At 56.7% G+C, this 25,488-nt stretch overlaps 1 protein-coding gene and 1 pseudogene across 2 annotated transcripts in view; both read left to right on the top strand.

The window, feature by feature from the left end:
* LOC309817848 (voltage-dependent N-type calcium channel subunit alpha-1B-like) overlaps nt 1-6,409 on the top strand; it is a gene marked incomplete at both ends in the record, with an annotated part of 30,548 nt that extends 24,139 nt beyond the window's left edge. The window contains 6 exons of the mRNA XM_082682128.1: nt 613-740; nt 3,171-3,306; nt 3,455-3,571; nt 4,794-5,001; nt 5,243-5,484; nt 5,873-6,409. Coding sequence (XP_082538254.1) covers nt 613-740; nt 3,171-3,306; nt 3,455-3,571; nt 4,794-5,001; nt 5,243-5,484; nt 5,873-6,409 — 1,368 coding nt within the window. The remainder of the gene's footprint in view (nt 1-612; nt 741-3,170; nt 3,307-3,454; nt 3,572-4,793; nt 5,002-5,242; nt 5,485-5,872) is intronic.
* Nucleotides 6,410-11,738: 5,329 nt separating this feature from the next.
* LOC309817847 (phosphoethanolamine/phosphocholine phosphatase-like) lies at nt 11,739-13,401 on the top strand (annotated as a pseudogene). The gene is made up of 2 exons: nt 11,739-12,471; nt 13,345-13,401. The product of its transcript is annotated as a phosphoethanolamine/phosphocholine phosphatase-like (transcript).
* Nucleotides 13,402-25,488: the final 12,087 nt, after the last annotated feature.

Genomic DNA, 25,488 nt, shown 5'->3' with positions numbered 1-25,488 from the left:
ATATATCCTGTGCTTCCGTTAGTGGGAGGTGCACACAGGCGGGGCCCAAAGAGGTTCAAACCTACTGCCCAGGGTCATGATGTGTCCCACTCATGCCTCTGGCTGGGATAGTTTGGAGGACTTCCTTCCAGAGGTCATCCTTCAAAGATGACGACTTCACCACACAGCCAAAACCTTTGGTGACTGTGTGTAGACTCTCATCGATAAAGTTGTCCTGTGTCCAGCACTCAGGACATTCACCCCCACGGTGCGAAGTGTCTGGTGCCCACACCCCAGCCCTGAAATCTCCTCCGAATTCTGCTCAACCTGGGACTCTGGCAGCCTCTACCAGTCAATCCAAGTTGATGATGAGATGAAATCTTTTTGCCATTTGTAATCAGATCCAGTCCCCAAATTGTGTAGGAAGGGAAACTGAGGCTCCAAGAAATGAAATGACTGTCCTGAAGTCACTTACAGGCCAGATTGGGAATGGGCTTCTGATGGGCGAAGGGCAGACCCAGGGATCCCCATCCTGCCCTGGGGGTTCCGGACATGTGGCCGAGCACCTTGGTGCCTGGGGTCCATGGGGCGTCCCCGGCCTCAGAGACCCTCCTCCTGGCACCCCTTCTGCAGATGGGCCCCGTGTCCCTGTTCCACCCTCTGAAGGCCACGCTGGAGCAGACGCAGCCGGCCGTGCTCCGCGGAGCCCGGGTTTTCCTTCGGCAGAAGAGCTCGGCCTCCCTCAGCAATGGCGGGGCAGTGTGAGTACCAGCGGGCAGAGCGTGGGGCCTTGGCGGGAGGAGGGCAGGGGTCCCCCCGGGGCTCCCGTGGGCAGTGCCCCAGGACAGGGAGCCCTTGGGTCTCACCTCCACCCAGCCACACCCACCTCCACCCAGATGCTTCGCGGTGGGTCCAGCTGGTCCAGTCTGCCGCCGGAGCCGGTTCTGTGGTGCGTCTGAGGCTAATTCCTGTAACAGTAGACAGGTGCTCTGACGGCACCGGGGTCACCTGATTTAGACAGTCTGCTATTCCAGCCCACGCCTCCCACTGCGGGAACCTCTTTCTCAGGTGAGGGCTCCCCTCTGCTTCCTCGCTGGCCTTCGGTGCCTGCAGACCATTAAGAAGGTATCTGTTTCCACCTCAGCTTCTCACCGCTTTTTGTTAATGGCCTGTTCATGTTCTCATCTTCCTTTAAGACACTTTCCCTCTCAGATCTCTATTTTGATATTGATGTCTGTTTTGTAGACAAGTTGGCAAGGTCTTTCCCTATCACGTAACTCTTGGTAACGACCCAAAAACCAAGTGGTCCAGAATAGGCATCCCTGTGGCACTGTGAGGGGTGGTAGCTGGTGCCAGGCTGAGCCGCACTGGGGGGCAGGACCCTCTCAGCCACCGCCCCCAGTCAGAGCCACCGCCCCCACATCTGCTAACATCCCGTTGACCAAAGCAGCTCATTGGTTGAGCCCAAAGCAGGAACGTGCGCTCTGTCTCACCGGCAGGGGCTGAGGGTGGGCCTCACGCCCACTTGCCGTTCTGGAGAACCACAAGGCCGGGCAGCAAGCATGGCTAGGGCTCCCGGTTTCTTCCTCTCCTGTGCCTGTTCCGGACACTCTTTTTGAAGCCTGATTTTGGGTCATGGACTGTGGGTCAGGTGGCTTTTGCTGAGTAACAAACTGCTGTACTTAGGAAGCCAGGCCTAAGTGCTCTGGGCCCGGGCCCGCTCCTGTGGGGCCAGCGGGCCCAGGACAGCATATTCTCACCTCCTGTGTCTGGGCTTATCGGTGTGGGGAGGCCGGAGAACAGCCCGAGGGGAAGGGTTAGGGTGCAGGCGTTCAGGCCTCTCCTTGTGCCCCATTGGCCACAGCAAGTCACCTCCCTAGCCCGAGCTCATGGGACAGGGGTTGACGCTGCGGTGGCACAGAGTCCAGAGGTGGAGAGGCCACGGGACACTGGGAGAACCTAAGCACAACTGGTAACGCTCCCGTGCGAAAACCGCACTCTTGAGTGCATGCAGGCCCTGAGGGCTGGCCTCCCGGCCCCTGGGAGCCCCTGTGTTCCCGCACTCTCCTTTCTCCATGCTGATTACGATCCCATTTGTGCATTTAAAGTTAAACAGTGGGTTCTGAGTGTCCGTGTGTGTGTCGGAGGGGATGGGGTGGGGAGGTGTCTTTGTGGACTGATCTGAGCTGGGCTTTCGGTTCAGGAAAATGAACGTCGCTGATTTCCATGGTTATAATTTCTACACAAATCAGTTACCACCCCTTTTTGTTGCACGTGAGAGAGGGCCCAATCTACCAAGGCCAGGCAGTGGGGGCATTTACTGAGCCTTCTGATGGCTGGTGTAAGTGCCCACCCGGCCTCGGCATGGTGTGACCTCAGAGGTGACCAGACCCTGGGGCTAGCGTCCGTCCTCCTGGCCGTGGTTCCTCTCAAGGTCAGCCTTGCCTGAGGCTAGAGCAGCTCCAGACAGCACCGTGCAGGGGAGATGCTTGCAACTTGAGAAGATGAAGGATGTTCTCAGAAACCCCAGTGATGGTGCGTCTGGTCATCGGCGTGGCCAGCTTAGGCCATCCGGCTTCACCTCTGAGCTCAGAGTGTGACTGTTGCCCCTCAACCTGGGTGACGGAGAATGTATGTGATGCCTCACTGTACACAAGAACGAGCAGAAACCCAGGCAAATGCTGGGCTGTTGTGGTGCCACTTGGGAGACACGATAAGAAAGACAGACGCTGACGAGGAGAGGGCAGGCGGTTAGGTTGTGTGTGGTGGGGAAGGCCTCCAAAAGTGGTCTCACCAAAGGTGACACTTGTGCCTAGACCCAGGGCAGGAAGGCCTCCGTGGCTGGGGTCAGGGGAGTTGTGAGTAGCCGTGGGCCATCAGGGCTGACGGAGCAGCCGCACAGGCTGGATGCCTCACCTGTGTGCACGTTTGTGGCCTTGTCCCACCGCACATGTGAGCCCCTGTCTAGGCCAGATGTCCCCAGACTAGGGTCCCCTCTCTGCCCATCAACTCTGAGAGGGCACGACCATTGCTGTACCTCCACTGGAGAGTGGCCACACTCAAGGGGCCTCCTTCCTCTGGGCTCCTTCTAGCCCAGAACAGGGTCGGGGTGGAGGTTTCTGGCGGGTGGGAGCCAGGTTCTGTGGCCCATGGACCTCCAGGCCCACAGGACAATCCTCTCTCCTCCACAGACATACCCAAGAGGGTGGCATAAAGGAGTCGGTCTCCTGGGCCACTCAGAGGACCCAGGAGGTGCCCTGCGAGGTGACGACGCCCCTGGAGCGTGGCCACTCCGCGGAGATCCCGGTAGTGCAGACAGGAAAACCGGTGAGGGCTCCCAGGGCTGGGGGCCGAGTTGGGGGTGGGGTGAGAGTGGGAGGGTGAGGGCGAGAGCAGGATGGGGGGAGACTGGCATGGGGGAGAAGGTGAGAGTGTGATGGGGGTGGGTGTGACTGTGGGGCTTCTGTCCCCCCAGGCTGTGGATGTCCAGATGCAGAGCATGGCCCTGAGAGGCCCTGACGGGGAGCCCCAACCTGGGCTGGAGAGCCAGGGCCGAGCGGCCTCCATGCCCCGCCTGGCAGCAGAGACTCAGGTGGGTGGCCTGGGAGGGTTGGGGTCATGGGAGGGGGTTGGGGGTGAGGAGACTTGGCATGGGGGAGCTTGTGTCCCACATGCGGGCTTTGCTGGGGTGGAGCCTCCCCGAATGCAGTAGCCTGGACACCACCGGCCCTGTCTGGAACCCTCAGAACACGGTGCTGGCCTCGAGAGGTGTGGCCAGGCCAGCAAGAGTCCCCACTGCCCCGTGTCACTGACCCAGCCCTTCCCTGTCTCTGGGACACGCCGCTCCCACTCCAGCTCTTCACTCCCCCAGAAATCACACACAGGGCCTCCTCAAGCCACCCTTTTCCCTCATGTCCTCTCGGAGCCCTGGGGGTGACCCTGCTCCCTCTCTGGACACTGGACGTTCTTTCTCTGGGACTCGCTTGACCACCTGGCAGGAAGCCCCTGGCCAGGGGGCTGCAGCACTGTTTCCCGGGCTCAGCCCCTGGGTTGAGCATTCCTCTTCCAAGCCCTCACTCCCCCGTCTCTGCCCACTGCGCCTGGTGCCCTCCTGGCCTGGCCACGTCCCTTCGGTGCCAAGCTGGCGCCTCTTCTCCCTCCTTGCTGCTTGAGCCCGAGCAGTGGCTCTGGGTGAGCCCGTTTCCGTGGGTTGTGCTTTCAGCCCTGGGGGAGCAGCCTCACGGTGCTGGATGGACGGAAGGGCTGGCACAGTGGTCTCACCGTGGCCGCTGAGGCAGCTCTGCCCGCCCCGCCCCCGGGATCCTTCCAGCCAGGCCAATAGGCTCCCTCTTCCTTGCACCTCCCTGTCCTGTAGGGACGCTGAGGCCAAGAGGGCTCCTGGGCCCCGCCCGGCCTGGGAGAGACAGACAGGCACACAAACAGCATTTTGTGCAAAGAGCGCTTCTGAAGAAGCGGTGGGTCTCGGGTGGGCAAGACCAGTCCAGGGAGAGGGCGGGGCTTGGTGGTCCCTGACCCCCAGCCCCGCAGTGGGCCTCCCCAGGGACCCTGCCAGACCGCAGGCCTGGCCCTCCGTGGCGCCATGCTCCCCCCTCCCCCCCCCAGCCCCCTGGGGCACAGCCTCCCTTGTCTGAGGAGATGCCCCAACTTCAGGGATAGAGTCCCAGGCCCATTCCTCCCGATGGGACGTGTCCTGTGGTCTGCCCAGCCCCCGTGTCATGGCGGCTTCCCCGCCGCCCTGGGCCTCCCTGGACCCCACTCTCAGACCGTGCGCCCACCCGTGTCCCCGCCCGCAGCCGGCCCCAGACGCCAGCCCCATGAAGCGCTCCATCTCCACTCTGGCGCCCCAGCGCCCCCCCGTGGCTCGTCTCTGCAACGCCGCCCTGGACCGCGCTCCGGCCAGCCAGGCCGCCCCCCACCATCACCACCGCTGCCATCGCCGCCGGGAGAGGAAGCCGAGGTCCCTGGAGAAGGGGCCCAGCCCGTCCGCAGACACAGATGGCGGTGCGTGCGAGGGGTCTCTCTAGGGGCGGTGGCTTGAGTTGGGGGTTCAAGAGCACATGGGAACCGTCTTCCTTTCTGCACCTCACAACCCCACAGCCAGCCCTGAGCCTGAGACCAGGCAGAAGCCCCCCCCACCCCTGCTCTGCCCTGGGACCCTCTGCTGGCCCTGGGGGGCCAGGCCGGGGTGGGGTCTGTCTCGCCGCCGGCTTGGCTGTGCTGACTTCTCCCCTCCCCCCGCCAGCACCCAACAGCGCCGCGGGGCCAGGGCCGCCCCCGGGGGACGGGCCAGCAGGCTGCCGGCGGGAGCGCAGGCAGGAGCGGGGCCGGTCCCAGGAGCGAAGGCAGCCCTCCGCCTCCTCCGAGAAGCAGCGCTTCTACTCCTGCGACCGCTTTGGGGGTCGTGAGCCGCCACAGCCCCAGCCCTCCCTCAGCAGTCACCCCGCGTCGCCAACCGCTGGGCAGGAGCCAGGACCCCCGAGACAGGTACGTGGGCCTCAGGACCCCGCCTCGCCCGCGCTCCCTGGGGTCCGGGAGGGAGCCGCTTCCCGTCCTGGTTCCTAGGCCCAAGCCTGCGCTCCTTGCTTCCCGGGCCCGTCCATCCTGCCGGGCGGAGCCCTGGCCCTCCCGCTGTCCAGTCCCTTCTTTGCTTTCCTTCTGACTGAGCTGGGCTGGGCTGTGGTCTCCTGGTCCCTGGCCCTGTGCCTATCCCTTGCTGTCACCACCATCCCCAGACTGCCATCCGACTCTCTTGGGGCCGCCCCGGGTCCATCCCAGCTGCCCGCCCCCGCCCCCCCGCCATGGCTCTCCGCTGCGCTGTGCTCTGTTCGCCCTGTCCTTTGACTGGGGGTTGCTGTGTTCCCGTTTCCTGCAGGGCAGTGCTTCAGCGAACGGGAGCCCCCTGCTGCCAACATCTGGTGCTAGCACCCCTGGCCGCGGCGGGCGGAGGCAGCTGCCCCAGACCCCGCTGACCCCCCGTCCCAGCATCGCCTATAAGACGGCCAACTCCTCGCCCGTCCACTTTGCTGGGGCTCAGACCAGCCTCCCTGCCTTCTCCCCCGGCCGGCTTAGCCGTGGCCTTTCAGAACACAACGCCCTGCTCCAGAGAGACCCCCTCAGCCAGCCCCTGGCCGCCAGCTCTCGGATCGGCTCCGACCCGTACCTGGGGCGGCGTCTGGACAGCGAGGCTGCTGCCCGCACCCAACCTGAGGACACGCTCACCTTCGAGGAGGCCGTGGCCACCAACTCGGGCCGCTCGTCCCGGACTTCCTACGTGTCCTCCCTGACCTCCCAGTCGCACCCCCTCCGCCGGGTGCCCAACGGCTACCACTGCACTCTGGGGCTCAGCTCTGGCGGGGGCGGCCGGGGGCGGCGCAGCTACCACCACCCCGACCAAGACCACTGGTGCTAGCCGCACCGCGACCGGCGGGCGCGTCCCAGGTGATGAGTTTTATCATCCGCGCTGGGCTCCGGGGGCGCTCGGGCGCTGAGGCGGGGGCCGCAGCCCCGGGAGGACCGCCTCGCCCCTGCGTCTCCTCCCTCGCGCTGGGTGGAGCGGTTTGTAGAGGGATGTGGCTCCCCCTCTCCCCCTCCCGCGCTGCCTCCCTGGGTCTCACAGCTCAGAGCCTACACAGGACGCGGCTGTGTGTGCTGAGCGGCACTGGGTGGAGGACCCAGCATCCGAGGTGTGTGCTGGGAACGTTTTGCAGGAGGTCTGAATCTTGTGCGGATCATCCTTCATGCAAACGTGTGGTGCAGAGGGGCGGGCGAGACCTCAGGACAGAGTCGGTGGTAAACCGAGCAGGTCTCGTCAGCCCCCGCACACCAACAGTCCGGTGGCGCCCTTCGTACCTAAAATGGCAAATAGGCACTAGAAACACACGCCGATGCTCTGTCCTCTCCCGGACACAGTCAGCCCTGACAGGGACCAAATCTGGACAACGTTCTTGCTGTTGGTTTTGATTTTTAGTCACGACACCCTTCACTCGTTTGTTGACTCTATATACTTGATCAGAAAATAAAAATAAAAAACCAGAATAATGGGGAAGGGAATGTTAACATGACTGTAAAACATGAAACCTATAGGAGGACCTCAGCCTCTCAGGATGTGTGTTCTCGGCTTGCTGGAGGACATGCTCTGTGTCCAGTCCAGGCGGCCGACCAGACCACCCCGGCTCCCGCGGCTCTCGACCAAGTGCCTGACCTCCTAGCCCCTCGCGCGGGCTCCCGGGGGCGGGACGGGAGGCCTGTGTGGACTGCGAGTGGGCTTTGTGGAAACTGTTGCAAACAGCAACTGAGTAGAAAGCGGATGTAATGGAGAACGTGCAGAAAACATGCAGTAGGTCCGTCGTAGTTGGAATGAAGCGGCCGTTTGCCCTTTTTCCTCGAACCAGTAGAGGCTGCAGGGCATGTGTAGCATGGCCCGCGCGGGCCGGCCAGTCTTTCTACACCCGATTCTCAGGGACGGGGTGCCTGACAGGCAGGGCGCAATCTCTGTAGCTGTGCAAATTTCTTTTCACAGGAGACTCATCGGGGAGAGGCTGGGGGGAAGCGGGGGAGGCTGGATGGGTGGGGGCAGGAGGAGTGCCCGCGTCTGAGCGGATGAGGGCAGCTGGGAACCAAACGGAAATGAGGCCGGAGCTCGGAGGAAGGAGCAGCTGCTGCAGCTGCTGAGCTGGGCGTCTGAGCCCACACTCTTTCTGGCACAAGAGGTGGGAAAGCAGGCAGCCAAACGAAGCCCCGCTTCAGGGCCACATTCAGAAAAGGCCACTGTTGGGACGTGGTGCATAAAGCACTGGAGAGCCTCTGTTTTGTGAACAAAAGGAGCATTTAGATGAGTAGATTCGGGTGTGTCCTCCGCAGTTTGAAATGTGAGATGATCTCTTTGCTGGACCATTTGAGTGTTCCCATTGGCTTTTACCCCATGATTCTCCTAAAGAGACTTGGAGTGTGATGTGTGTGTGTGCGTGTCTGTGTGTCCCCGTGAGTGGATGCCGTTAACCCATAGGGCTATGCAACAAAAGACACACGTTTAATATTAGAAATAAAACACACAAGACCGCCACCTGTTCTAGGGTTTGAGCATGATTGTGACCAAACCATTTTATAGAATTTCCTTACTTGAAGGCACAACACTCTGAAACTTTAAAATAACAGAGTATTTTACTCAAGTAAGATATAATTAAAATCGGAATCTCGGGCTGTGCATGTCATCCCTGGCTCCTGCTGCAGAGCAGAAGCTTGTGTATTTTGGTAGATGTTTTGTCTCTGGTCCCTCTGCCCACATTATTTTGAGTGTATTCATTCTGTGCAGAACCACAGCTGCTTCCCCAGGCCATGTTGGGCAGAGAATCCACTTTTCCGGACCCACCCCGCCATGCTGGCTTGTCTGGATTCTTCTAGACACTGGAATTGGTGAAAATTACAGAGAGCGGGGGATATACTGTCTTGTTTTCCCGACTCTGCGTTTTGTTTCTGTACTGTCTCTTCTCAGCTGTCACGTTTCCCCCCAAATCTCATAGTGAGTTGCCAAATTTGAAGAGCATCAACCAGTTGTCTGCATCTGGAACCAGTCAAGCAGTGGCTGTAGTTTGAATAAGTTCTGTGTGCATGTAAAATATATACATATATACATATATTCAAGTATGTGCATGACATGTATATCTTCGTACTTTTTGATAAAATGTATTCATTTGTTAATTTTTAATTATATTTGATATAAATCAAGGGTTTGTTGCAAAACTTTATATTTAAGAACAGTGTTTAAAAAAAACAAAAACAAAAAGAGAAGTCCCAACCATGCAACACAACTGGGACTTGCTTTAAAAAAAATTCTGTGATTGACTAGTTTGCTGCCTGAGTAATATTTATCAGCCAAACTTTGGATTCTGCTATTGTTTCTACAATGACATTTTGTATGAAGCAAAGTCCTTGGATTAAAATAAAACTTAGCAAAAAACAAAACACCACCATGCTGCTGGGTGATATATGCAAGGGGTGCGGAGCCAGGCGGATGAGCCATCTCCGTGGGTACAGGGCTCGGGGGCGGAGGGCACAGGGCTCAGAAGAAGGTGAGAACCTCTTCAACTTGCTCTGGGGCTGATAGGATGCAAGGGTGGATTAGGCCCAGCGTCATGGTGAGGATCAGGGTAGGCTTGTGGCTGGAGGAGCCAGGATAAGGACTCATGGGGGATGTGGTTGTTTTAGGGTTAGGAATACAGTTTGGGAGTTGAGCAGGCATTGGCTGAGGTTTGGGGTGGCTGTGTTGGGTGGGTTAACGGTTAGAGGTTAGAGTTAGGTTTGGGGTTGAGGTTGGGATGTAAGTTAGAGTTGGGGTTAGGAATTAGAGGTTAGGGTTAGGTTACAGGCAAAGGGTTTGTCTATATAACCACTAACAGTGTAGGGTTATGTGGGTATAAGAACTAAGGTTTTGTTCAGTTTACTGTATATTAGAGTTCATTTAGAAAAGGCGTAATTGAACAGGCTTAGGTTTCAGCCAAAAATGAAAATTATGGTTCTGATTACACAGGGAAAAGGGATTGGAGTAGGGTTCAAATTTTCAATCTGTTCTAATATGGACCTATATTCGGATTAGGGTTAAGGGTGGTGTAGGATCATGGTCAGGCTCAGAGGTTAGGGTTAGGAGTAGAGTAAGGTTCAGAGTTAGAGGGTCAGGAGTAAGGATAGAAATTCAGGCTCAGGGCTCAGGGTTAGAATGTAGGGTCAGGGTCAGGGTTAGAGGCTCAGGGGCAGAATTAGAGGGTACATTAAGAGGATGAAGGGCTTCCCTGGTGGCGCAGTGGATAGGACTCCGTGCTTCCAGTGCAGGGGGCCTGGGTCAAATCCCTGGTCAGGGCCCTAGATCCCACATTCATGCCACAACTAAGAGTTTGCATGCCACAACTAGGGAGACCGCATGCCACAACTAAGGAGTTGGCAAGCTGTAACTAAGGAGCCCACGAGCCACGACTAAGGAGCCTGCCTGCTGCAACTAAAGACCAGGTGCAACAAAAAAACAACAAAAAAAGAGGATGAGGTTTGGAGGGATTAGAGTTAAAGGATGCAGGCTAGAGGGTCAGGGTTAGAGGGTTAGGTTAGATTGTCTGAGTCAGGGTCAGGGTAAGGGTTAGGAGTTTACAGGGCAAGGTCGAGTATATAGGGGCTAGGGGTTAGGAGTATTAGGGTTTAGGTTTAGAGATTAGGAGGTTAGGGTTAGGGAGTTAACAGTAGAGATTTGGGCATTAGGGTTAGTGGGTTAGTGTTAAGCATAACTGGCCCACGACCCCCCTAACCCCACACCTCTGAGTCCTCTAGGATGGACAGGACTTGTCCTGGGTCACTCATGAGTGTGGGGTTCACCTGGACCGCTGGTTATCTACCCCCCGTCCTGGAACCTGATAGCAGAAGAATGAAATGTCTGCTCCAGTCACTGACTGTTTCAAATCCAACTCAACCTCAGTCAACAGTTGTTAGGGCCTCAGAAGTCCACAGGGTTTCCTCCTACCATCTGAACTGGAAAGAGTAGTGCTGGCCCCACTTGGCCTGGGCAGCCCCGGTCCAGCACAGGCCTGGCTGAGGTCACTGCATGGACATGTTATGAATTTATACAGAACTTGGTGCAGCAACCTACCAGCCCCCGGGTGCTGCCTCCTGAGGGCTGGTGGGGCCCTCCTGGGACTGCAGGCATCCTTTGTCCCATCTGAGTGGGCATCAACAGACATCAAGTCTCAGGACAGCCCTTGACCTCTGACCACACAGGCAGGCATCTGTGGTCCTCCAGCTCAGGCCAGTCTGGTCCCCGTCAAGCCTCTGTGGCCAATTACTGAGCTGACCATGCTGCTGGGCAATTGAACCTGCCGCTTTCCCCAAGCCAGCATCTGTTCTCATGCCAAAGTCCAGAACCTCAGCTTTCCTCTGGGCACTTCTTACCTGTTTCCAGTCCAAACAGTTCCAGAGGGCCGATGCTACGTTCCACCCACCTTGAAGATGGGCGTATGATCCACATCTAGCCAATCCCATGGTACACCTTATGGGTGCTCTGATGGTTCAAGGGCGATGCTATGACCCAAAACCAGGCCAATGACGTTTATTTTATTTTATTTTATTTTTTGGCCATGCTGTGCAAGCGGGATTTTAGTTCCCCGACCAAGGATCGAACCTGTGCCCCCTACATTGGGAGCGCAGAGTCTTAACCACTGGACCACCAGGGAAGTCCCATCCCCTCATTTTCAAAACTGCTATGGATTTAAAGCACACAAGATGATTGTGATATGAGTGGCCTTTTCAGTATGACTTCTTTGACTTAGAATGTTTTCAATGTTTATCCATGTTGTAACATGTATTATCAGTGCTTCATTCATTTTTTTTATTGTGGTTAAAAATACATAACATGGGGATGGGGGGCAAGTGGAGGGAATGGCCCACATGCACATCATTCACGGACCCTCTGGACTGGAGGGACTCGTGAGAGCCGGAGCCCAGAAATCCGGGGATGGATAAGACACAGCGTCCCCTCCAATTCCCGTAAGCACCCCTTGCTCCATCCTGCGCCCAAATACCTCAGCTAGGCGCTCTCCCCACTCTTTACACTCCAAACTCAGCCAGGACAGACCTCTGCAGCCGCCGCTCCCCACCCTGAAGGTGAAGCTCAGAGGTCCTGTCCCCCTTTCCTCGGAGGGACTCTTTTTGGTGACCACAAAAGGATTCGCTCGCTCAGGACAAAGCTGGTAGAGGACAGCGGGATGGCTGCGCCGGGCGTGCCGCGCTTCCTCCTGACCTTCGACTTTGACGAGACTATCGTGGACGAAAACAGCGACGAGTCTGTCGTGCGCGGGCCGCGGCGGGCCAGCGGCTGCCTGAGAGCCTGCGTGCCACCTAGCGCGAGGGCTTCTACAACGAGTACGTGCAGCGCGTCTTCCAGTACCTGGGCGAGTAGGGCGTGCGGCCGCGGGACCTGCGCGCCATCTACGAGGCCATCCCCCTGTCGCCCGGCATGGGCGAGCTGCTGCAGTTTGTGGCCAAGCAGGGCGCCTGCTTTGAGGTTATTCTCATCTCAGACGCCAACACCTTTGGCGTGGAGAGTGCGCTGCGCGCCGCCGGCCACCACGGCCTGTTCCGGCGCATCTTCAGCAACCCGTCGGGACGCGACCCTTGGGGGCTGCTGGCGCTGCGGCCCTTCCACGCGCACAGCTGCGCTCGCTACCCCGCCAACATGTGCAAGCACAAGGTGCTCAGCGACTACCTGCGCGAGCGGGCCCACGACGGCGTGCACTTCGAGCGCCTTTTCTACGTGAGCGGCGGCGCCAACGACTTCTGCCCCATGGGGCTGCTGGCAGGCGGCGACGTGGCCTTCCTGCGCCACCGCTACGCATGCACCGCCTTACGCAGGAGGCGCAGAAGGCCGAGTCCAGCTCCTTCCGCGCCAGGGTGGTGCCCTGGGAAACCTCCACCGAAGTGTGCCTACACCTGCAACAGGTGCTGAGGACGTGGCCTGCAGAGGGCACCCGGGCGGGGGGGGGGGGGGCGGGGGGGGTCGGGAAAGAGAAAGCTAGTTTTATTACTCCCTCTCCCTTTCGTTTTTGTATATCCCTCCGGGATTTCCTGGAATCCCAGGGTGGTCCATTTGGGGACTGGAGGAGGGAGCTGGGAGCTGTCCCCATCTGTGCAGTTAACCCAGCTCGGCTGCCTCCCCCAGTTCCACTGCAAGCGAATTCCGGGGTCTGGCCGCACCAGGGTGGCGCGCATATCTGAGCAGGCAGCAGTGTTTCCAAAAACCTTGTTCTCCCAGCTGGGAGGACGGGGTTCCCTGTCAGGGTAGAGAAGGAACATGTCCCGCCGCGTCGCGGGTAACTGTTGCCTTGGGATGCATGGCCTCCCTCCTCCAGTCTTCTGTCCAGGGGACCCAGGCCCCGAAATGCCCCCCCGCGACCTCCCCCGCACCGGACTCCCTGCGGAGAGAGGTGGCGCTCCCTGCCGACGGTCCCAGGCCTAGACCTCGCTTTACCTACTGTGACCCTACACTACACTCCTTGCCTCCCTCCCCGCCCCCACCCTGTCGCATCCCCACAGGAAGAAAAGCTGGAGGGAACGGTCCCCTCCTGCTGGTGGAAAGAGGTAGCACACTGTCCCGGGGCTCGGGTCTGGCCAGCCAGGGACCTCACAGAGCCCGACGGTGTCTCCTCGCACCCCAGCCTCGTCTGTGCAGCAAGAAACCAGGGACTTAACCAAAGTCGCCCCACTGACGGGGCCCTCTGAGTCCCCCTCCTCCCGTATGGAACAGAAAGCCATGATGCTCTAAAGCAGAGCCAGTGGAAACCCAAGGCCCACCTCCCTCTTTTGGTGTTTCAGAGCTGTAAAGGAGGTGAAGGGGCAGAGGTGAGCGAGATCTCTCACGCTGCAGTCTGAGGGACGAGGGCGAGGTGATCTCTGCTCTCAGAGAGCCCCACTTAAGTGAGGGAGCTGGTCCCCACTCTTGGAGGAGTGCCCAGCTTGGGGAACCAAGCCTGAATACACAACAAAGCAGGCAGCAGGCAGAAGAGCAGGGTGCAGCCCACCTCCGCAGAGGGGCACAGGGGTCTAGTGTGGAGGCTCCGTGAGCACCGAGGAGATGGGAGAGCGGAGGGGCACAGGGGTCTAGTGTGGAGGCTCCGTGAGCACCGAGGACATGGGAGATTCTGCTGCTTAGGGCAGGCAGAGGAGGCTCAATTAGCGGGAGCCGTGCAAGTGGGCTGCCTTTCAGTCCCTCGGCCGCTAGCCCTGCAGGACAACCATCAGGAGGTCGTCAGGATTGTATTCAAAGTCGGCACTTGCAGCTGGAGACCCTGTCTTCATGGCGTAAGGGTCCCCTGTGGATAAGGGCACCAAACTCCCTGGCTTCCAGTTCTTTCCTGTCTCCAGCAGGCCTCTGGGTGCCTCCTCTGTCTTTACCAGGACCCCTTCCCACTGCACTGGGGGGAAGGAACAGACACAGCTCACAGCCCAGGAGGCGTGCAGGACTGGTCCAGTCTTGACTGGAGCAGGCTTTGGAGTGGGACTCAAGAGGCTCACTGAAGGCGGTGCCTGGGTCAGCATCCCAGAGATCCCAGGCGTCAGCAGCTGGCCTGCACATAGTTCCCGGGGAGGAATCCAGACCCCTCTGAGCCGATGCCCTCACACCAGCCATCGGAGTAGCGGTGGGTGATGCAGATAATGGTGCCCTCAGAGAAGGAGAGTTCGTCGTCCTTCTGGCGCGTGTATGGGTTCAGTGTCACCACTGCAGGGCGGGAGGAGAGGGGTGCCATGAGATGTGCCTCCTGCCCCGCCACAGGGATGCTTGTGCCCACGTACTGGACTCTAGGGGGCAATGTGGGGAGTGGGGCAGGAGATGCCTTCTCCAGAGCCCCAGGACTCCTCCCCAGCTGAGCTAATATTCAGTATCAGGCCAGCTGCTTCCCTCCTCTGGGGGTGCGGTGGGGTGGAATAAAAGGCTCCACAAGTGTGACACAGGCCATCCCCTCCACTCCAAGAAACTTCAGTGTCTGAGACCAGGGCCCCAGGATCTACCCATGTTTTGTAATCTGCTTTCAGCCCCCGTTCACCCTGGTCCTCCCACAATGTCTCTAGCAGGTGCTGGAGGTATTGCTCAGTAGGTGCTCTAGTAGGTGCTCAGTAAATACAGTAACATTGAACAGTGTAGACTTGGCCGAGTGAGGCTTGGGCAAGTCACTTAGTTTACCCTCTCAGGCTCAGCTTCGTCTGTTAAATGGGAGTGTGAAGATCCTAGGAGGTTAAGTAAAAGCGAGAAAATGGATGAGAAGCTTTGACTCTGGGGTCTGGTATAAAGCAGGGGCTAAATTATGTTACCCACCCACCCCCACATAACATAACATTTGCCATTTAAATCGTTTTGAGCATACAGTCCATGGCATTAACTACATTCACGTTGTTGTACAAATATTCTCAGCATCCTCCTCCAGAACTCATTCATTTTCCCTGTGGGAAATTCTGTATCAGTTTCTCTAAATTTTTGCCAACATCTGTTATTTTTAGCTTTCTTGATTGTAGGCCTTCTAGTGTGTGGAGGGGTGTATGGCGCTGTGGTGTTAACTTGCATTTCATCACGGCTCATGATGATTAACGTCTCTTCATGTGCTTGTTGACCATTTGTATGTCTTATTTGGAGAAGGGTCTTTTCAAGTCCTTTTTCCATTTAAAACATTGGGTTGTTTGCCGAGTCCCGCCAAGCGCTCCTCCTGGCGGTTTTGGTGTCGGTGAGTCCGGCCTGGAGCGGTCTTCCGCGCCGCAGGGGCCCACGCGCCGGGGCCTCCGTAGCGGCCTCTCAGGAGAGGAGACGCTCGGCCCGCGGCGCCCGTGCCCAGAGCGCCGAGATCGTGCTGTGCCGCGCGGACGCGGCGCTGCCGGGGCGGGTTTTGTTCGGCATTGGCTGCGGCGGTCTGCGCGCCTCTCCCGGAAGCGGGCGTCCCGGCCAGAGCGCACCTGGCGCGGGGCGTCCTCGGGGCTCCTCGCCGTCGGCGCCGCGCAAACCGGCGGGGGTCTAAGGAGCCAGCGCGCGGCGGCTGGGAACGACCCGTCCCGTGGGTCCCTGGCACCCCAGCGGCATCCGAGCGCGGAGCGGAGGGCCGCGGACCGCAGGTAAGGGGACAGCGGCTCGGTGGGGTGGGTGGAGGAAGGAACGACGAATTACACCAGAGCTGTTTGGTACAGTCGCGGAGCTACCTAACCTGGCGGCAGCAGGAAGGGCTCGCCTTTGGAGTAAAGGCTTTGAGGACGAGCCCGAGCCTACTCACTCCCGTTTTACAGAACATCTGCAGGTGTAAAGCTCACTCGTGCGCGGTTTTCCTAAGCAGCCAAGTGCCCCTCCCCCGCGATGTCTCTGCAAGCAGAACCTGAGAGGGGCCGGTGCCTTGAGAGACTCACCCTTGGCCCATGGGAAGCCCAAGGGATTTATCCTGCATGGTGATTTCACGTGCTGGGACCCCCCCGCCCCCCCGCCCCGCCAACCCCCACTCTGGCCAGCTGGCCCAGCCTTGGTTACTGCACTTCTCCAGCCCCAGCCGGCCCTTGGCCACCTGCTGGAATGGGAAAGGGAAGGGTGTCAGAATTTCACCTTAGAAACTTGCCAGGGGGCGTGGATTTAAACACATAGTGGTCACTCTGGCAGAAGAGAAGGGAGGAGGGCGCCTTGTTACCCTTTCATTGTGGAATCGGTGGCGCTCCTGCTGAGAGGGACCTCTCCAGTGTTTGGTGTATTGGAACTGAATAATTAGAACTTGTACAATTTTCAAATTATGTGGTACTTGAATTTAAAAGCAAAACCCCTAGAAACTCTAAGTGTTTTATAAATTGAGATCTAAAAATTGAAGGTCTGTTTTGCTTCCACTATGACATTATATTAAGAAATGTGCATTTATTGAGAAGAGAGTCAGAAAAGGGAAGCAAACAGAAAACTCAGACGTACCACTGCAGAGGCCATGGGAGTTAAGTTGTAAATGCTGCTGGCTTTCAGTAGCCTGCAGCCATTCTCTTCCTGTAGCTGATGGGATACAAAGCTCTACTGGGTTGTTCTTTGCACGGGATAGTCTTGTTTTGCAGAAATTCAGCTCAGAGCCATCTCTTGATGTATAAGAATTTCCCAGATTAGGTCCCCAGGCAGATCCTGGAGGGCCAGGGGGATTCCTTGCTTCATTATACCCGTCTGTTGGAGTAGAAAACAGCAATGACATAGTTTTCTTTAAATATGGTTTTTGGTCTATCATCCAGAGCTTAGAGTAGCTATTTCCTTTCTCCCTCAATATGGTTGTGTTCCTGGAATGAATTATAGTCATATGACCTTGTTTTTACAGGCGAGGGTCAGGGTCAGGGGTCAGGGGTCAGGGGTCGGGGGTCGGGGGTCGGGGCTGGGGTTAGGGGGTAAGGGTTAGGGTTAGAGTTTAGCGTTAGGGTTAGGGTTGGGGGTTAGGGGTTAGGGGTTAGGGTTAGGGTTAGGGTTTAGGGTACGGGTTAGGGTACCGGATAGGGTATGGGTTGGGGTACGGGTTAGGATTAGGGTTAGGGTACGGGTTAGGGTATGCTTTAGGGTTAAGGTATTTATTAAACCTCTCCCACTCTCCAGATGTCACTTAGCACGTAAAGGAATATTATTTGGGGTCCAGCCATGGAGAAGACTTTAGACACTAGGATAAGACAAAGAACACACGCATTATAAATAAATCACACTAGGATTTTGTTTTTAACCTGTACATTAAAACACTAGTGCCTAGGAAATTTAATGGAGGCAGAAGCAGTAAAGGGTAGTTTTATGGGAATAACATCACAGTTTTCTGTGGAATACACAGATTTTGACTGGTTAGAAAGTCAAGGAGGAATGCTTTTGTTCTGAAGATATAAACCCTCTTCTAAATTGAACTGTTATTGGAAGTTAGAAACTGTTTGTTCCTGTTGTATTGCTTTGTGTGTTCATGATTATTCTGCTTGCATCTCCCTTGTTAAACCTTTGATTTGGGGAAGAGTGCCATTCCTGGAAATGAGTTTACAGAATTATTCTCAAAAACGGAAGGAAATGGTTCTCACCTAAATAATAAGAAATAATCTCTATACTGGTGTACTAACAGAATTATGATTCAGGGATAATAATTCTATGAAATGTAATTAAAAACAATATATATTTTTTCTTTTAAATTTCCATTGTTACTTTTTAAAAGTACAATTATAATTCAATGCTTTGTAACAAGTGAAATTTAAAAAGATTAAAGGGAAAGATAATATTTTACCACTTGCCCTCCTTCCCAACTCCCTGAAACGACCAACATAATGTGTAGCTTTCTCATTTTATGCAGGTGTTCCTTACATGTGGAACATCATGTTTCTCACTGTAGAAAAACAGATTTAGCTCTCACACATTTTATAGGCTACATAACAGTCCGTAGAACAGAAGTACCAAGTATTTCAGACTTAGCTTTTTGAGGGACACTCAGGTTACTTTCTGATTTATTTTGTTGTTCTGCTAAGTTGTTTTAACAACAGAAAAATATATTTTAAAATATAAAAATCAAAATTAAGTTAGGGGTGAGGATAAGGGTTTAGGGTATGGGTTAGGGTACAGGTTAGGGTTAGGGTACAGGTTAGAATTAGGGTACAGGTTAGGGTTAGGTTTAGGGTATGGGTTAGGGTTAGGGTACGGGTTAGGGTACAGGTTAGGATACGGCTACGGGTAAGGGTTAGGGTATGGGTTAGTGTTAGGGTACGGGTTAGGGTATGGTTTAGGGTTAGGGTATAGTTTAGGGTATGGTTATGGTTTAAGGTTAGGGTACGTGTTAGTGTTAGGCACGGGTTAGGATTAGGGTACGGGTTAATGATAGGGTTAGGGTTAGGGTTAGGGTAGAGTTTAGGGTACTGGTTCGGGTACGGCTACAGGTTAGGCTTAGGATACGGATTAGGGTACAGGTTAGTTCGAGGGTACGAGTTAGAATTAGGGTACAGGTTATGTTTAGGTTTATGGTACGGGTTAGGGTTAGGGTACGGGTTAGGGTACAGGTTAGGGTATGGCTACGTGTTAGGGTTAGGGTATGGGTAAGGGTAGGGGTTAGGGTTAGGGTACAGGTTAGGGTACAGTTTAGGGTATGACTACGGTTTAGGGTTAGGGTATGGGTTAGGGTACGGGTTAGGGTACGGTTTAGGGTTAGGGTTAGGGTACGGGTTAGGGTTATGGTACGGGTTAGGGTATTGGTTAGGAATAGGGTACAGGTTACGGTTAGGGTACAGTTTAGGGTATGGGTACGGGTTGGGGTTAGGGTACGTTTTAGGGTACAGGTTAGTGTTAGTGTACAGGTTAGGATTAGGATACAGGTTAGCGTGAGGATTAGGGTTAGGGTTAGGGAACGGGTACGGTTTAGGGTAAAGGCTAGGGTATGGCAAAGGGTTAGGGTTAGGGTACGAGTTAGGGTACAGGTTAGTGTTAGGGTCCGGTGGAGGATTAGCGGACGGATTAGGGTATGGGTTAGGGTTAGATTTCGGGTACAGTTCAGGGTATGGCTACAGGTTAGAGTTAGGGTACGGGTTAGTATTAGGGTACGGGTTAGGGTTAGGGTACGGGTTAGGGTTAGGGTACGCTTTTGGGGTTAGGGTTAGGGTTAGGGTTAGGGGATGGGGACGGTTTAGGGTACAGGTTAGGGTACGACAACGGTTTAGGGTGAGCGTACGTGTGAGGGCATGGGTTAGTGTTAGCGTACGGGTTAGGATTAGGGGACGGGTGAGGGTAAGGCTTCGGGTAAGGGTTAGGGTTAGGGGACGGGGACGGTTTAGGGTACAGGTTAGGGTATGACAACGGTTTAGGGTGAGCGTACGTGTGAGGGCACGGGTTAGTGTTAGCGTACGGGTTAGGATTAGGGGACGGGTTAGGGTAAGGCTTCGGGTAAGGGTTAGTTTTAGGGTTAGGGTTAGGGTTAGGGTTAGAGGACGGGGAAGGTTTAGGGTACAGGTTAGGGGACCACAACGGTTTAGGGTGAGCGTACGTGTGAGGGCACGAGTTAGTGTTAGCGTACGGGTTAGGATTAGGGGACGGTATAGGGTAAGCCTTCGGGTAAAGGTTAGGGTTAGGGTTAGGGATAGGGGACGGGGACGGTTTAGGGGACAGGATAGGGTACGACAACGGTTTAGGGTGAGCGTACGTGTGAGGGCATGGGTTAGTGTTAGCGTACAGATTAGGATTAGGGGACGGGTTAGGGTAAGGTTTCGGGTAAGGGTTAGGGTTAGGGTTGGGGACGGGGATGGTTTAGGGTACAGGTTAGGGTACGACAACGGTTTAGGGTGAGCGTACGTGTGAGGGCATGGGACAGTGTTAGCGTTTGGGTTAGGATTAGGGGACGGGTTAGGGTAATGCTTCGGGTAAGGGTTAGGGTTAGGGTTAGGGTTAGGAGACGGGGACGGGGAGGGTTTAGGGTACAGGTTAGGGTATGACAACGGTTTAGGGTGAGCGTACGTGTCAGGGCACGGGTTAGTGTTAGCGAACGGGTTAGGATTAGGGGACGGGTTAGGGTAAGGCTTCAGGTAAGGTTTAGGGTTATGGTTAGGATTAGGGTTAGGGGACGGGGACGGTTTAGGGGACAGGTTAGGGTACGACAACGGTTTAGGGTGAGCGTACGTGTGAGGGCACGGGTTAGTGTTAGCCTACGGCTTAGGATTAGGGGACGGGTTAGGGTAAGGCTTCGGGTAAGTGTGAGGGTTAGGGTTAGGGTTAGGGTTAGGGGATGGGGACGGTTTAGGGTCCAGGTGAGGGTACAACAATGGTTTAGGGTGAGCGTACGTGTGAGGGCAAGGGTTAGTGTTAGTGTACGGGTTAGGATTAGGGGACGGGTCAGGGTAAGGCTTCGGGGAAGGGTTAGGGTTAGGGTTCGGGCTAGGGTTAGGGTTAGGGAACGGGGACGGTTAAGGGTCCAGGTGAGGGTACGACAACGCTTTAGGGGGAGCGTACGTGTGAGGGCGTGGGTTAATGTTAGCGTACGGGTTAGGATTAGGGCACGGGTGAGGGTCAGGCTTCGGGGAAGGGTTAGGGTTAGGGTTTGGGCTAGGGTTAGGGTTAGGGGACGGGGACGGTTTAGGGTCCAGTTGAGGGTACGACATCGATTTAGGGGGAGCGTACGTGTGAGGGCGCGGCTTAGTGTTAGCGTACGGGTTAGGATTAGGGGACGGGTGAGGGTTAGGCTTCGGGGAAGGGTTAGGGTTAGGATTCGGGCTAGGGTTAGGGTTAGGGAACGGGGACGGTTTAGGGTCCAGTTGAGGGTACGACATCGATTTAGGGGGAGCGTACGTGTGAGGGCGTGGGTTAATGTTAGCGTACGGGTTACGATTAGGGCACAGGTGAGGGTCAGGCTTCGGGCAAGGGTTAGGGTTAGGGTTCGGGCTAGGGTTATGGTTAGGGGACGGGGACGGTTTAGGGTCCAGGTGAGGGTACGACAACGCTTTAGGGGGAGCGTACGTGTGAGGGTGTGGGTTAGCGTTAGCGTACGGGTTAGGATTAGGGGAAGGGTGAGGGTCAGGCTTTGGGGAAGGGTTACGGTTAGGGTTCGGGCTAGGGTTAGGGTTAGGGGACGGTTTAGGGTCCAGGTGAGGGTACGACAACGCTTTAGGGGGAGTGTACGTTTGAGGGCGCGGGTTAGTGTTAGCGTACGGGTTAGGATTAGGGCACGGGTGAGAGTCAGGCTTCGGGGAAGGGTTAGGGTTAGCATTCGGGCTAGGGTTAGGGTTAGGGGACGGGGACGGTGTAGGACCCAGGTGAGGGTACGACAACGCTTTAGGGGGAGCGTACGTGTGAGGGCGCGGGTTAGTGTTAGCGTACCGGTTAGGATTAGGGGACGGGTGAGGGTCAGGCTTCGGGGAAGGGTTAGGGTTAGGGTTCGAGCTTGGGTTAGGGTTTGGGGACGGTTTAGGGTCCTGGTGAGGGTACGACAACGCTGTGGGGGAGCGTACGTGTGAGGGCGCGGGTTAGTGTTAGTGTACGGGTTAGGATTAGGGGACGGGTGAGGGTCAGGCTTCGGGCAAGTGTTAGGTTCAGGGTTCGGGCTAGGGTTAGGGTTAGGGGACGGGGACGGTTTAGGGTCCAGGTGAGGGTACGACAACGCTTTAGGGGGAGCGTACGTGTGAGGGCGCGGGTTAGTGTTAGCGTACGGGTTAGGATTAGGGGACGGGTGAGGGTCAGGCTTCGGGGAAGGGTTAGGGTTAGGGTTCGGGCTAGGGTTAGGGTTAGGGGATGGGGACGGTTTAGGGTCCAGGTGAGTGTACGACAACGCTTTAGGGGGACCGTACGTGTGAGGGCGTGGGTTAGTGTTAGCGTACAAGTTAGGATTAGGGGACGGGTGAGGGTCAGACTTCGGGGAAGGGTTAGGGTTAGGGTTTGGGCTAGGGTTAGGGTTAGGGGACGGGGACGGTTTAGGGTCCAGGTGAGGGTACGAGATCGCTTTGGGGGAGCGTACGTGTGAGGACGCGGGTCAGTGTTAGCGTACGGGTTAGGATTAGGGGACGGGTGAGGGTCAGGCTTCGGGGAAGGGTTATGGTTAGGGTTCGGGCTAGGGTTAGCGTTAGGGGACGGGGACGGTTTAGGGTCCAGGTGAGGGTATGACATCGCTTTAGGGGGAGCGTACGTGTGAGGGCGCGGGTTAGTGTTAGCGTACAGTTTAGGATTAGGGGACGGGTGAGGGTCAGGCTTCGGGGAAGGGTTAGGGTTAGAGTTCGGGCTAGGGTTAGGGTTAGGTGACGGGGACGGTTTAGGGTCCAGGTGAGGGTACGACAACGCTTTAGGGGGAGTGTACGTGTGAGGGCGCAGGTTAGTGTTAGCGTACGGGTTACGATTAGGTAACGGGTGACGGTCAGGCTTCGGGGAAGTGTTAGGGTTAGGGTTCGGGCTTGGGTTAGTGTTAGGGGACGGGGACGGTTTAGGGTACAGGTGAGGGTACGGCAACGCTTTTGAGGGAGCGTACGTGTGAGGGCGTGGGTTAGTGTTAGCGTACGGGTTAGGATTAGGGGACGGGTGAGGGTCAGGCTTCGGTGAAGGGTTAGGGTTAGGGTTCGGGCTAGGGATAGGGTTAAGGGATGGGGACGGTTTAGGGTCCAGGTGAGGGTACGACAACGCTTTAGGGGGAGCGTACGTGTGAGGGCGCGGGTTAGTGTTAGCGTACGGGTTAGGATTAGGGGACGGGTGAGGGTCAGGCTTCGGGGAAGTGTTAGGCTTAGGGTTCGGGCTAGGGTTAGGGTTAGGGGACGGGGACGGTTTAGGGTCCAGGTGAGGGTACGACAACGCTTTAGGGGGAGCGTACGTGTGAGGGCGCGGGTTAGTGTCAGCGAACGGGTTAGGATTAGGGGACGGGTGAGGGTCAGGCTTCGGGGAAGTGTTAGGGTTAGGGTTCGGGCTAGGGTTAGGGTTAGGGGACGGGGACGGTTTAGGGTCCAGGTGAGGGTACGACAACGCTTTAGGGGGAGCGTACGTGTGAGGGCGCGGGTTAGTGTCAGCGTACGGGTTAGGATTAGGGGACGGGTGAGGGTCAGGCTTCGGGGAAGGGTTAGGGTTAGGGTTCGGGCTAGGGTTAGGGTTAGGGGATGGGGACGGTTTAGGGTCCAGGTGAGGGTGCGACAACGCTTTAGGGGGAGCGTACGTGTGAGGGCACGGGTTAGTGTTAGCGTACGGGTTAGGATTAGGGGACGGGTTAGGGTCAGGCTTCGGGGCAGTGTTAGGGTTAGGGTTCGGGCTAGGGTTAGCGTTAGGGGACGGGGACGGTTTAGGGTCCAGGTGAGGGTACGACAACGCTTTAGGGGGAGGGTACGTGTGAGGGCGCGGGTTAGTGTTAGCATACGAGTTAGGATTAGGGGACGGGTGAGGGTCAGGCTTCGGGGAAGTGTTAGGGTTAGGGTTCGGGCTAGGGTAGGATTAGGGGACGGGGACGGTTTAGGGTCCAGGTGAGGGTACGAGATCGCTTTAGGGGGAGCGTACGTGTGAGGGCGCGGGTTAGTGTTATCGTACGGGGTAGGATTAGGGGACGGGTGAGGGTCAGACTTCATGGAAGGGTTAGGGTTAGGGTTCGGGCTAGGGTTAGGGTTAGGTGACTGGGACGGTTTAGGGTCCAGGTGAGGGTACGACAACGCTTTAGGGGGAGTGTACGTGTGAGGGCGCGGGTTAGTGTTAGCGTACGGGTTAGGATTAGGGCACGGGTGAGGGTCAGGCTTCAGGGAAGGGTTAGGGTTAGGGTTCGGGCTAAGGTTAGGGTTAGAGGACGGGGACGGTTTAGGGTCCAGGTGAGGGTACAACAACGCTTTAGGGGGAGCGTACATGTGAGGGCGCAGGTTAGTGTTAGCGTACGGGTTACGATTAGGTAACGGGTGAGGGTCAGGCTTCGGGGAAGGGTTAGGGTTAGGGTTCCGGCTTGGGGTAGGGTTAGGGGAAGGGGACGGTTTAGGGTCCAGGTGAGGGTACGACAACGCTTTAGGGTGAGCGTACGTGTGAGAGAGTGGGTTAGTGTTAGCGTAAGGGTTAGGATTAGGGGACGGGTGAGGGTCAGGCTTCGGGGAAGTGTTAGGCTTAGGGTTCGGGCTAGGGTTAGGGTTAGGGGACGGGGACGGTTTAGGGTCCAGGTGAGGGTACGACAACGCTTTAGGGGGAGCGTACGTGTGAGGGCACGGGTTACTGTTAGCGTACGGGTTAGGATTAGGGGACGGGTGAGGGTCAGGCTTCGGGGAAGGGTTAGGGTTAGGGTTCGGGCCAGGGTTAGGGTTAGGGGACGGGGACGGTTTAGGGTCCAGTTGAGGGTACGACAACGCTTTAGGGGGAGTGTACGTTTGAGGGCGAGGGTTAGTGTTAGCGTACGGGTTAGGATTAGGGGATGGGTGAGGGTCAGGAAGGGTTAGGGTTAGGGCTCGGGCTAGGGTTAGGGTTAGGGGACGGGGACATTTTAGGGTCCAGGTGAGGGTACGACAACGCTTTAGGGGGAGCGTACGTGTGAGGGCGCGGGTTAGTGTCAGCGTACGCGTTAGGATTAGGGGACGGTTGAGGGTCAGGCTTCGGGGAAGGGTTAGTGTTAGGGTTCGGGCTAGGTGTAGGGTTAGGGGACGGGGACGGTCTAGGGTCCAGGTGAGGGTACGACAACGCTTTAGTGGGAGCGTACGTGTGAGGGCGCGGGTTAGTGTCAGCGTACGGGTTAGGATTAGGGGATGGGTGAGGGTCAGGCTTCGGGGAAGGGTTAGGGTTAGGGTTCGGGCTACGGTTAGGGTTAGGGGACGGCGACGGTTTAGGGTCCAGGTGAGGGTACGACAACGCTTGAGGGGGAGCGTACGTGTGAGGGCGCGGGTTAGTGTTAGCGTACGGGTTAGGATTAGGGGACGGGTGAGGGTCAGGCTTTGGGGAAGGGTTAGGGTTAGGGTTCGGGCTAGGGTTAGGGTTAGGGGACGGGGACGGTTTAGGGTCCAGGTGAGGGTACGACAACGCTTTAGGGGGAGCGTACGTGTGAGGGCGCAGGTTAGTGTCAGCGTACGTGTTAGGATTAGGGGACGGGTGAAGGTCAGGCTTCGGGGAAGGGTTAGGGTTCGGGCTAGGGTTAGCGTTAGGGGACGGGGACGGTTTAGGGTCCAGGTGAGGGTACGACAACGCTTTAGGGGGAGCGTACGTGTGAGGGCGCGGGTTAGTGTCAGCGTACGGGTTAGGATTAGGGGACGTGTGAGGGTCAGGCTTCAGGGAAGGGTTAGGGTTAGGGTTCGGGCTAGGGTTAGGGTTAGGGGACGGGGACGGTTTAGGGTCCAGGTGAGGGTACGACAACGCTTTAGGGGGAGCGTACGTGTGAGGGCGCGGGTTAGTGTCAGCGTACGGGTTAGGATTAGGGGACGGGTGAGGGTCAGGCTTCGGGGAAGGGGTAGGGTTAGGGTTTGGGCTAGGGTTAGGGTTAGGGAACGGCGACGGTTTAGGGTCCAGGTGAGGGTACGACAACGCTTTAGGGGGAGCGTACGTGTGAGGGCGCG

This window comes from Grampus griseus, assembly GCF_964374135.1.
Source record: "Grampus griseus genome assembly, contig: HAP1_SCAFFOLD_909, whole genome shotgun sequence".
NCBI classification, from domain to species: domain Eukaryota; kingdom Metazoa; phylum Chordata; class Mammalia; order Artiodactyla; family Delphinidae; genus Grampus; species Grampus griseus.
The sequence above is the reverse complement of the archived record's forward strand: the minus strand, read 5'-3'. Positions and strand labels throughout refer to the sequence as shown.